This window comes from Aspergillus foveolatus, assembly GCF_047715535.1.
Source record: "Aspergillus foveolatus strain CBS 279.81 unplaced genomic scaffold BDW70scaffold_72, whole genome shotgun sequence".
Taxonomy (NCBI): domain Eukaryota; kingdom Fungi; phylum Ascomycota; class Eurotiomycetes; order Eurotiales; family Aspergillaceae; genus Aspergillus; species Aspergillus foveolatus.
In genome coordinates this window covers 105,299-116,198 of record NW_027396136.1, presented here as the reverse complement: position 1 = coordinate 116,198, position 10,900 = coordinate 105,299, and the positions used below count along the sequence as shown (strand labels likewise).

Sequence of the window (10,900 nt, the reverse complement as noted above, 5' to 3'; positions counted from 1 at the left end):
TGTCACTCACTCTCGTCGGTGATGATCGAAGGCGAGTTGAGGATAGAGGTCAAACAGATGGCTTTATGGTGGCAGGCTCAATGGAACAAGCTAGATTCTCAGAATACTATTCAGCTCCTGAATTGTGCTAGTTATTGTTGGTGTTATACCCTCCAAGGGGATGGTAAAAGAGTGAATAGGAGGAGGCTAAGAAAGTGAAAAGTGATTCGTCCTTCTTCGAGCCGTAGATACAGTCTCAGTGTCATGTGTTAGGTCAACGCCGAGACTTTTGCAGGCACCGGGTGGGCAAACACAATAACAGGCTTCAGAAACTAACAGGAGATTGGAGATAAATCTACTTCTAGTTGATAGCTGAAGTGCCACTGCATTCACGGAGGTGTCTACCGAAATATCCAACAAGCCCGGTGGAGTTACTGACCTTTTTCTAGAGCACGAATACAGTCAGACTCTTGGCCGTCATATGACCATGTTACTCCATATACTATTTGCAAGATGTCTAAAGCTGTTTGTCAAGATAAATAGCTCATCTCGAGAACAATAGCCGTCATGTGCGTGCAAGTCCGTCAAGCTCAGACGTAGACGTGCTGGTAAACACGAAATCTCTCGAGAACTCCATGTCCAGATCCAAGTCGATATTGCCAAGGTGATTCTGGTCCGGCGGGCAACTGAATTGACTGTCATTGAAGCTCTCTCGACGACTGCAAGTCATTATCTCGGTACCATGTGGATGCTGACTGTTCTGATCTACCTCTCCCAGAGGTTTTCGTTCTTGCAGCCTCTTACATGTGCTTTGAGATAAAGATTTCCTCTGTTTCTCACTACTCTCCTGTGAATGGGAAGGCGACGACAGGGCCGAAGGAAACGCGTGGTTGCGAGATCGTTTGGGGCTACAACTATTTGGCCGAGGCGTAGCAAATCCAATAGACGTGGCCAGAGGATCATCCTGGCGATTTTCAAAAGTTACAGCCCCCGAGTCCGTTTGCGTCTGCATCGTGTTGGGCTGGGTTTGCTCGGACGAAGGCTGAGAGCGCTGTTTGCTCGAAACTCGATTATCCAAAGGTCCAAGGGGTTTGAAGCCCATAACGCCCATTAGTCGGCTAATATGCTGCTGTGCTTCCGAGAATTCACGTGCTTTAGCTGCTCGTTCTTCTCGTAGAAGTTGCACCTATAGAAACATTAGCTCATGAAGGCAAAGCTTTCTTCTTTGCTCACCTTTCTTTCTAGATGCTGGACCCGCTTTTCTTTTGTTTGCAGCTCTTTCGCGGCATTTGACTTAGTTTCATGTATTATGTGTTGCAGAGACATGATCTCTGACTTTCGCTCCGCAGCCTAGAACTGTCAGTGACATGAGCTGGGTGGGACCCTGGATAATCTACCTCCTCAGCTATTTTTAAGCTTTGTGCCTCAGATTGCCGTTGCAACTCCTCCAATTCCGACTTGAATCTTTCAGTTGTCTCTTGGAGAGCAGCACCAAGGCTTTCGGCCTTGGATATCTCCTCGTGTAACTGTTTCCCTTTAGTTTATACACCCAAAACAAAGGAAAGCCACAGACCTTATCCTGCAGGTCTTTCGCCAACTCATCTGCTCTTCCCTTCTCTACCACCAGCTGTTTGATGCTTTCGCCCTTTTGCGTTAGAGAAACCTTGTTCTCTTCAAGTTTTGTTTGTAAGGATGAGATCTCAGCCTTAAATGCAGCTATCTCTCCGATAAGGGACTCTTTAACTTTGGAGGCCTCTGCCAAGTTCACCCTCAGTTCTCCGTTGGCTACCGTTTGACATTTGATCTCTTCTTGAAGTTCGTCCAGGCGCTCTTCTCTTTCCGTGAGGGACGCCACAAGGTCAAGTTCTCTAGTTTTAAACGATTCTCGCTGGATAGAGAGAGCATCCTGCGATGTACGCTGCAGCTCTTCGAGCTCATGCCGGGCTTGAGTCAGACTCGTGGACAGCTTGTTGACGCGATCAGTGGCCGAACCAGCGTGCTCTGCTAGACGAGACATCTCCTCTCGAAGCTTTGCGTTCGTGCTTGTCGCTTGTTGCAGCTGGGTCTGTAGTCTGCGGTTCTGCTCCTTTAGCTGTTCTGCTTCCAGGTAATACTTTGTACGTTCTTCCTCGGCGACTTTGAGCGGAGCTTCGATATTGCCACAGCGTTGCTCCAGATCGTAACAGATATCCTCGACTTTTTGCATAATGCTATCGTTCAACATCTTGGAGTTTGCCATAATCACATCTCTCATATCATTTCTCCAGTTATTCCTCGGAGTATCGGCTGTCTCGCGAATTTTGAGGATTGGGTTAGCAGACCGCGCTTCTAGAGGTTTAATTTGCGACGTGGCGCATTTTAACTCGGGTAGTAACAGCTTGCTTCTACTCAGGAAATCGATCAGCATGGAGGTTCCGGATGAAAATGATGGTTCTTCCGTGTTTCGTGGGAGCGCTGCTTCAGCCCAGAAGGCAAGTAAATCGCACAGCAAATCGTTCTCTAACCTCGAAGCTGAGGAGTAGCAAATGACAGCCCCATCACATTTTGATGCGAAAGGCTGCTGTCTTGGGAAATCTTTCATCAGGTCATTTATGGCATTGCAATGCTGCTCTGACACAATGCCGGCGGGTTGCAGATTCGGAAATCGCAGGCCCTGGAGCACTAATTTCGAGATCTGTAACTTGGCCAAGCTCGCCATTTCGGTCGTACTTGTGGACAACGAAGATATGACGTACTGTAGCGCGGTGTCTATTGCAGCTTGTCCTGTACAAACCTGAAGAGACTTAGCAGCGAATTCTCGTGAACTGAAAATCATACACTTACCGTATGCGCCTTCATTAATCGAGGTATAATCTGAGTAGGAAGAACCTGCAAAACAGTTGCAGCATCCTCCGACGTCAGCCACTTCATCGCGACTCTGGTCAAGTTAGGAGGTAATTGTGCAGGGGGAATGAGGGAGACGAGGAATGATACGCCCTAGGAAAGTTAGTGACTATGATACTAGTTCTGGGGGCTATCTTACCAACATTTGAACACCCTGATCGATACCATCCCTGGTAATTTTCTCGACAAGTTTGGCGAGCTTAACTGAATTTCCTTCAATCCAGCGCGTTCGCTGTTCCCCATCAACACTATCACATATGCTAATCGCCAGACGAACGCTCTCTGCTGACTCTTCTACGGTGAGGTTACCATAGCTAGAAGAGCAAGCAAGAATAACTCGCAGAACAACGAGGTCTAGCGTTTTTAGACCTCGCTTAGGGCCAAAGAAATGTCTGATGGTCTGCAACCATGTCGGCGTGTTAGCGCCATCCTCTGCGTCAACGCTGCCATCCTGGAATGATACCAGCCTAGCAAAAGTTGCTAGACACAGCAGATTGCCCATGTGGTCCTCCAGGTTGCGAAGCGTATTTGTGAGCTCTGTCTGGAAACATGACATGACTTCCAGCGGGAGTTCGGATATAATCCCGGTTGCTTGAAGACAGCTGGAGATTGAAAATAGTGGCCGAACAGTCTCTACACATGGATTTCTTCTCAGCCTCTCAATCAACTGCATTACAAAGACCGCAAGGTTGGCTGGTGGGACGATATTGCAAGGTAATGGTGAAGAGAGGAGCCGAATGCATAATGGAAGACACTGCGGGCAATGGTATCAGTAAGTAAAACCCTTTTAATATTGGCTGGTTACTTCTTCAGGGTTACTCACGCCAGGCCCATTGCCTTCAATAGTCTGCTGCAGAAACTGGTCGAGAAGATAGGGATATCGTTGGAGCAGGTTATCCCGAAATTCTTGTGCCAGTGCTATTTGATAGAACTTGTTACTAGAGCTGTATCTTGTGAAGTATATGCTCAAATAGACTTACCGAAGCTCGTAAGTAAGGGCAGGGCTGAGCGGGACCGTGACAGACCATCAACCAGGACGTCGACGAGAGCCGCAACCTGGCAAGGCTTTTGAGACGCCCAAGTAACCACAGCCAAAGGGGCTTGCTGTACCAGGCTATACAGATCCTGGAATCATTGATACCATCAGCTACTAGCACATTTGATTGACCCAGCTGATAATGGGGTTCACCTGGAGCGACGGCGCATAAGGCGCGTTCACCGATCGTTCCACCTCACGGCCCAGGAGAAAGAGTGTATCGGGCATGGCGGCGATATCTTGACTCTCCTAGAGAGTCCTCAAATTCGTGAGTTTGGCCGTTTACGCTACCGAAGCTGTCGTTGAGACCCTGTCTGAAGCTAAAGGTTTTGTTGATGTGAGCGAGATCTGCCGTCGGTTGCCCACCCAACGGGACTGGGACGGAACCCGGCACTAACGCCGTGGTCATTACTATCGCTACATTGTCTCCTTGTAATCCAGATATACTGTATATCCTCGCAAAGCTGGTCAGTAACTCTTGGAGTCTAGGTCGAGTATACTAAATATCTCCAGACTCGTCACTCGAGGCCTACAACTTCATGTAATTTACTCGAACGGTGTCGTTAAGAAAAACCATATTTTCAAGTAATTATATATGTTTGGAAAGTGATCAATTTCATTCAATCTCACTAACTGTTGTAATTGATGGAAAACTGGCATCTAAACCTAAAAATCATCTTTGGCTTGCCTGGAAGGGCACTGCACCCAACTCTCGCCTTCATACTAGAGGGTTAAATCTCCCATTCATATGGGTATCGTATATCGTGTGGGGAATTCAACCAATCATCGCAAGGCGGAGCTCAGGCCGACGATGAAACAACCGCAACCACAACCACCACCGCCCTTGTGGTTCCAGTCCGGGGAGAACAGCTTGGAGTTGATTAGCTTAGCGTGGGGGAACAACGGAATAAGGCCGGCAATGTTGCCATCCCACACTGTCATTCGTCATATCCTACTTCGGTGCTGTGCTTTCACCACTCGGCCGAATTCCGTGGTCGCTGTTGACGGCCGATGGAGTTTCTCCTCGCGCCGGCGCTTGACAATACTATTATTCCCCAGGATTGATTGAAAAGTGTCATCAGAGACGTTCGTAGCAGTCTCTCCCTTCTAAATCTACAATCCTTCATCCCTTCGTCTCTCCACGACCGGCGTCCTTCTATGACAGCAATGCGACCCTCGTCCCTGATATCTCGGGGATTCCCCGCAAATCCCCGCATGCTGTGTCGGGCAGGTTCTCGGCCCATCCCTTTTGCCAGCGCCGTTCGGTTGACAAGCTCAACAACCAGAGGTGGTGAGAATGATCAGAAGAGTAGTCACAACTCGAGCTCGAGCTCATCTGCCGGGAACTCGGCGAATTCCTGGTCCTTGGGCCGGACAGCTGTTGTCGCTTCGCTAGCTGCTGGAATCGGCTATGGAATTGGCAACTCAGACCAGTTGTTGCAGCCCAAGGACACTGGCCCCCCACGGTATGGAACCGCAAAAGATTTTGAAAAGGTACAAACAAGAACCCAGTACGGCTGTTTTAGTATGTCGCTAATGATCGCCTCTGTCGTTTAGGCCATCGCTGAGCTTCAGGCTAAATTGGGAGAAGATGCGATTAGCACGGATGAAGACGACCTACAACGACATGGCTTCTCGGAGTGGTCAAGTGTCAATGCGCAGCGCTTACCGGTCGCCATTGCCTACCCGTCCAGTACAGAAGACGTTTCGGAGATTGCAAAAATCTGCAACAAATACAAGATGCCAATGGTTCCGTACTCCGGTGGTTCTAGTCTGGAAGCAAACTTTTCAGCTGCCTACGGCGGTTTGACGATTGATTTCGCATACATGAACAAGATTCTGGACCTACATGAAGCAGACATGGACGTTGTGGTACAACCGTCTATCCAGTGGATGGATCTCAACGAGAAAATCAAAGACACTGGGCTCTTCTTTCCGGTCGATCCAGGTCCATCTGCTATGATTGGCGGTATGATTGGCACAAACTGCAGTGGTACAAATGCTGTGCGGTACGGTACTATGAAGGATTGGGTGATCAACCTCACGGTCGTTCTAGCGGATGGAACTGTTATGAAGACTCGAAGACGTCCTCGGAAAACGTCAGCTGGATACAACCTTACTGGTTTGTTTGTAGGGTCGGAAGGGACACTTGGTATTGTTACCGAAGCTACCCTTAAGCTGGCCCCGATTCCAGAGGAGACTCGAGTTGGAGTTGTTTCCTTCCCTACAATCCGCGATGCTGCATCCACCGCGATGCAGCTCGTAAGGAAAGGAATTCCTGTTCAGTGTATGGAAATTCTCGACGATGTCCAAATGGATGTTATTAACAAAGCGGGCGGGACGGGAAGAACTTGGAAGACGCTACCCACGCTCTTCTTCAAATTCTCTGGAACAAAGGCAGGCGTTGCTGACAGCATCAATTTGACGAAAAACCTAGCCAAAGCCAACAAGGCTGAAGCCTTTGAGTTTGCGAAGAACGACGCAGAAGCACATGACTTGTGGTCAGCGAGGAAACAGTCTCTTTGGAGTATGATGGCTCTGCGATCGGAGGGCTCAGAAGTGTGGTCTACTGATGTTGCCGTCCCCATCTCAAGGCTACCAGATATTATTGGTATGTTAGCTGCGGAAGCTTTGAACCTTGCTAACAGAATTAGAAATTTCCAAGAAGGAGCTTGACGATCTCGGCATCTTTGCTAGTATCCTAGGTCACATTGGCGATGGAAACTTCCATTCAAGCATTATGTACGATCCCAAAAATGCCGACGAAAGGCAACGCGTGGAGAAAGTGGTGTACGATATGGTCGACCGCGCACTGGAAATGGAGGGCTCTTGCACGGTAACAATCAGCGTATTTCCTACATTAGGGCACGAAAGGCTGACTCCGCTACAGGGCGAACATGGCGTCGGCTTAGGCAAAAAATCGTCCCTCAAGAAAGAGCTCGGCCCGAATACCATTGGGGCTATGCGCAACATCAAGAAGGCTTTCGACCCTCATTGGCTGTTGAACCCAGGGAAAATCTTCGATCCCCAAGACTAGGAGAGAGTGTCATATAGAGTAAATAGAAACAGACGTTCATTGATTCAATCTCACTGTATTCTCGGGGAAGTATGAAAACTCCGGAGAGGTGGAGCATCTGTCCAATTAAAGTGTCTGGGGCCCTGGCTGACTCACCGCGGGGCGGATGACTCCCCTCCAGAGCGATATCGCTCTGTCTTTATCCTGGATTGCCACACTCGTCCTCTTCAGAGCTTCAAGTCTCGAATTAGTGTGGTAAGTGTTGCGGTCACCTCTTTGCTGCATCTTATCCTCAGTCGCCTTATTGAGCCCAGTACGTGCGCGATTGGACCTTTCTTCCTGATTTTGCCTTTGCCAAAAGTTCTACGACTGCGGGGCTTGACCCTGAACGGGTTTACCGTTCAACCACTGTTCTAGTGTTGCCTCTGCCTTGCCTATCGGCAGGGCTCTGATTCAAAGTCTTCTTAAGGATTTGACTGACGTCTTGCAGCACAAGCTCCGCCTCAAATACTCAACCCAAGCAAAAATGGCGTCGTTTCCCAAAAAGAAGTGCGGTATGGACAATCTGCAGTGTATAGCAACATTGTAAGGTGCTTACACCCAATAGGTGTTCTTGGTGCCACCGGCTCGGTAGGCCAAAGATTCATTCTTTTGCTTGCGGAGCATCCTTTCCTGGAGCTACATGCCATCGGTGCCTCGGAGCGGTCTGCGGGCAAGAAATACAAGGACGCAGTACGATGGAAGCAGAGCACGCCAATGTCTGAGAAGCTCAGCAACCTAGTTCTACGGAACTGCAAGGCCGACAATTTCACTGATTGCGACCTCGTGTTCTCTGGCTTAAACAGTGATGTTGCCGGTGATCTTGGTAGGTTGGATTACGGACTTGTAGCTCGAACGAATGCTAACGAGGGCTGTTTGGTATCACAGAAATGGAATTCATCAAGGCTGATATCCCTGTCTTCTCGAACGCGAAGAACTACCGCAAACATCCCGTTGTCCCGCTCGTTGTTCCCACAGTTAACCCCAATCACCTCGACCTCATTCCTCACCAGCGCAAGCATTTCGGCCTGAAGAAGGGCTTTTTGGTCTGTAACTCTAACTGCGCTGTCATCGGAATCGTTATTCCATTTGCTGCCCTCCAGGCCAAGTTCGGCCCAGTTGAAGAGGTAGAGGTGTTCACAGAACAAGCCGTGTCTGGAGCTGGCTACCCGGGCGTTCCCAGTATGGATATCATGGACAACGTTATCCCCTTCATCAGCGGCGAGGAGGATAAACTTGAGAACGAAGCCCAGAAGATCCTTGGCTCATTGACAGCGGATGCCACCGCTTTCAACGAGCAGCAAGGACTCAGGATTGGAGCCACCTGCACAAGAGTCGGTGTCACCGACGGCCACATGGCGTTCGTTTCTCTGCGTTTCAAGAACCGCCCAGCTCCCAGCGCTGAACAAGTGGTGCAAGCCATGAGAGAATACCAGTCAGAAGCTCAGAAGCTTGGATGTCCATCTGCCCCGGCCGAGGCCATTAAAGTGTTCGATGAGCCCGACAGGCCGCAGCCAAGACTAGATCGAGACATCAACAGAGGTTACACAGTTAGCGTTGGACGAGTGCGCGAGGGTAACCAGGGTGGTTATTTCGATATCCGATTCGCAGCTCTCTCACACAACACTGTCATCGGGGCTGCTGGCTCTTCGATCCTCAACGCCGAAGTTGCAGTTATCAAGGGATACATCTAGATCTTAAATCATTATACAAAAGCGTTAGACATTATTTCAATCCAATTTCTACTATGTACTATCAAGTCCGGATTCGACTTAGTAATATTATCTGATTCATAAAATAAAGCTAAACTTAATATGGTATGGAGATGTGGGGTTGGTTTGGGTCTAGCGTTAGGGCAGGCTTACCCAATGATCCCACAAAAACCGACAAGCCCGCTAAGCGAAATTCGTGAGTGGACCGCATATCTAAGATTTGAGTCCCTGTTCTCACTACTTCTTTTCTTCGCGACACTTCCGACAACTTACCGTGTTCAAGTCGACAAAGCAGTCAAGATGCCTCGCGGACCGTACGTTTACCTCGCCACGACTGTTCTTTCCTGTCACCATGACACTGTCAGAAGATTGCTATTCGAGACAGGATGTCATTTGGGTGACTTGTTTGATCGTGAAGTTGGTTACTGACTGAATGTTTCTGTAGTAAGAAGCACCAAAAGCGCCTCAGTGCGCCTTCGCACTGGCTCCTGGACAAAATGTCCGGAACCTATGCTCCTAAGGCCTCCCCGGGTCCTCACAAGCTCCGTGACTGCTTGCCCCTGATCGTCTTCATCCGCAACCGGTACGAACATGAAAATTCCTCCGCGTGATATGCTCAATAAGAACTGAAGGCTGACTTTTCTGGTCGATTTTTAGTCTTAAGTACGCTCTTAACGGCCGCGAGACCAAGGCGATCATGATGCAGCGTCTCATCCAGGTCGACGGCAAGGTCCGCACTGACCCGACCTACCCTGCCGGTTTCATGGACGTCATCACCATCGAGAAGACTGGCGAGAACTTCCGTCTCATCTACGACACCAAGGGCCGCTTCACCGTCCACCGCATCCAGGCCGAGGAGGCCGAGTACAAGCTCTGCAAGGTCAAGAAGGTGCAGCTCGGCAAGGGCGGGATCCCATTCTTGGTTACGCACGATGCGCGAACGTGAGTGCATGCTCTCTACAAGTTCCGCGTCATTCAGTCGTTGGACCAAGCTTTGGTTGATCGGCGGAGGACACGAGAACTACCCCGAATGCGAAGCGTCCTTATGGGAGAATAGTAAGGGCTTCGACTATCAGGACATTATGTGCTAACTGGGTTATTGTAATATAGTATCCGCTACCCCGACCCTGCTATCAAGGTCAACGACACCGTGAAGGTTGAAATTGCTACTGGCAAGATCACCGACTTCTGCCGCTTTGACACCGGCGTTGTCTGCATGGTCACTGGTGGTCGTAACATGGGTCGTGTTGGTGTTGTCACCCACCGTGAGCGTCACGATGGTGGTTTCAACATTGTCCACGTTAAGGATGCCATTGACAATACCTTCGCCACCCGTGAGAGCAACGTCTTCGTCATTGGCCAGGACAAGCCCTGGATCTCTCTTCCCAAGGGCAAGGGTGTCAAGGTATGTTATGCAACAGCCATTTATATTGTTGGAACTAGTCGCTAACTCGCTATGTAGCTCTCCATTGCTGAGGAGCGTGACCGCCGCCGCGCCTACGCCCTTGCCCAGTAAATGTGGTCCGGTAAGTAATCGAGGCTACGGGCAAGTAAAAGGCTTTTATAATGTAAGAACAAGCCATCCCGCCGAGGGAGACAAACTCTTGTCTTGCTTTGTGGACTGTATGACGCGTGCTACTATGAATGAACAAAAGTTGTCCAAACATTCTTGCTTCCTCTGTAGGCATGCACCGTTACGGGCGAGCAACCCTGAGACCATGGGTGGTTGTCTGCATTTGATTTTATGATACCAATGAAGTCGACCTATTCATAATTATTTTCCCCATTCAAGTTTTGACTTGACTTCCGTAGATGACTTCTACTGAAAGCGCTTTCCAGCTCCACCATCTCTCTGGCAGTCGAAGAATTCTTGCATGCCCAGGTTTGTTTCACATATACAACTCCCAGTGCACTAGGAAATCATGTCGAGGCTAGACCGTGGGGATTCATCCTGTTAGCTGTGTGGAACTTGAGTCCGTCGCGCATCATTTGCGTGAAGATCGCAAGCGAGGCCATCCATTCGGGCCACCTCCCACCCTAGTTTCGAACTGCGGGCTCCTCCCGTCAGACTTTCCCGACAATTGGGATAAAGGAGCGAAACCTCGCAGATCGCCGGTGTCACTGCTACATCGCTAGTGAATGTACTCCGTATTATGGCAAGGGAAAGTCTTGGTTACTCCTGGTATACTCTGTACTTGCTTTTTAGTGCAAATAGCGTCGAGGAAACATTCTCCG

At 49.4% G+C, this 10,900-nt stretch overlaps 4 protein-coding genes across 4 annotated transcripts; 3 read left to right on the top strand and 1 right to left on the bottom strand.

The window, feature by feature from the left end:
• Positions 1–208: 208 nt before the first annotated feature.
• On the bottom strand, positions 209–4,126 carry BDW70DRAFT_171406 (uncharacterized protein; the record flags this gene model as incomplete). The annotated part of the gene is made up of 9 exons (XM_073743211.1): positions 209–1,165; positions 1,213–1,329; positions 1,377–1,505; positions 1,553–2,752; positions 2,803–2,955; positions 3,002–3,616; positions 3,686–3,780; positions 3,843–3,987; positions 4,052–4,126. 9 exons carry the CDS (start codon positions 4,124–4,126, stop codon positions 545–547), a joined length of 3,150 nt encoding a protein of 1,049 aa, XP_073592262.1. The 3' UTR covers positions 209–544.
• A 939-nt stretch (positions 4,127–5,065) lies between these two features.
• BDW70DRAFT_153370 (FAD-binding oxidoreductase) lies at positions 5,066–6,935 on the top strand (the record flags this gene model as incomplete). Its single annotated transcript, XM_073739624.1, has 4 exons — positions 5,066–5,392; positions 5,456–6,509; positions 6,553–6,734; positions 6,789–6,935. The coding sequence occupies 4 exons, from the start codon at positions 5,066–5,068 to the stop codon at positions 6,933–6,935; spliced, it is 1,710 nt and encodes a 569-aa protein (XP_073592261.1).
• Positions 6,936–7,136: 201 nt separating this feature from the next.
• Positions 7,137–8,705, top strand: BDW70DRAFT_143379 (aspartate-semialdehyde dehydrogenase family protein). The gene is made up of 4 exons (XM_073738095.1): positions 7,137–7,227; positions 7,405–7,468; positions 7,522–7,779; positions 7,842–8,705. The coding sequence occupies exons 2-4, from the start codon at positions 7,441–7,443 to the stop codon at positions 8,645–8,647; spliced, it is 1,092 nt and encodes a 363-aa protein (XP_073592260.1). The 5' UTR covers positions 7,137–7,227; positions 7,405–7,440; the 3' UTR covers positions 8,648–8,705.
• A 181-nt stretch (positions 8,706–8,886) lies between these two features.
• Positions 8,887–10,439, top strand: BDW70DRAFT_143376 (40S ribosomal protein eS4). The gene is made up of 5 exons (XM_073738094.1): positions 8,887–8,979; positions 9,111–9,248; positions 9,323–9,607; positions 9,776–10,070; positions 10,128–10,439. The coding sequence occupies exons 1-5, from the start codon at positions 8,966–8,968 to the stop codon at positions 10,179–10,181; spliced, it is 786 nt and encodes a 261-aa protein (XP_073592259.1). The 5' UTR covers positions 8,887–8,965; the 3' UTR covers positions 10,182–10,439.
• Positions 10,440–10,900: the final 461 nt, after the last annotated feature.

Coding starts and splice junctions, on each gene's coding strand:
- BDW70DRAFT_143379 (XM_073738095.1), top strand. CDS start 7,441: ATGGCGTCGTTTCCCAAAAAGAAGTGCG. Junction 7,469..7,521: donor GTTTCCCAAAAAGAAGTGCG/GTATGGACAATC, acceptor TACACCCAATAG/GTGTTCTTGGTGCCACCGGC. Junction 7,780..7,841: donor TGATGTTGCCGGTGATCTTG/GTAGGTTGGATT, acceptor TTGGTATCACAG/AAATGGAATTCATCAAGGCT.
- BDW70DRAFT_143376 (XM_073738094.1), top strand. Junction 9,608..9,775: donor GTTACGCACGATGCGCGAAC/GTGAGTGCATGC, acceptor ATTGTAATATAG/TATCCGCTACCCCGACCCTG. Junction 10,071..10,127: donor CCAAGGGCAAGGGTGTCAAG/GTATGTTATGCA, acceptor CTCGCTATGTAG/CTCTCCATTGCTGAGGAGCG.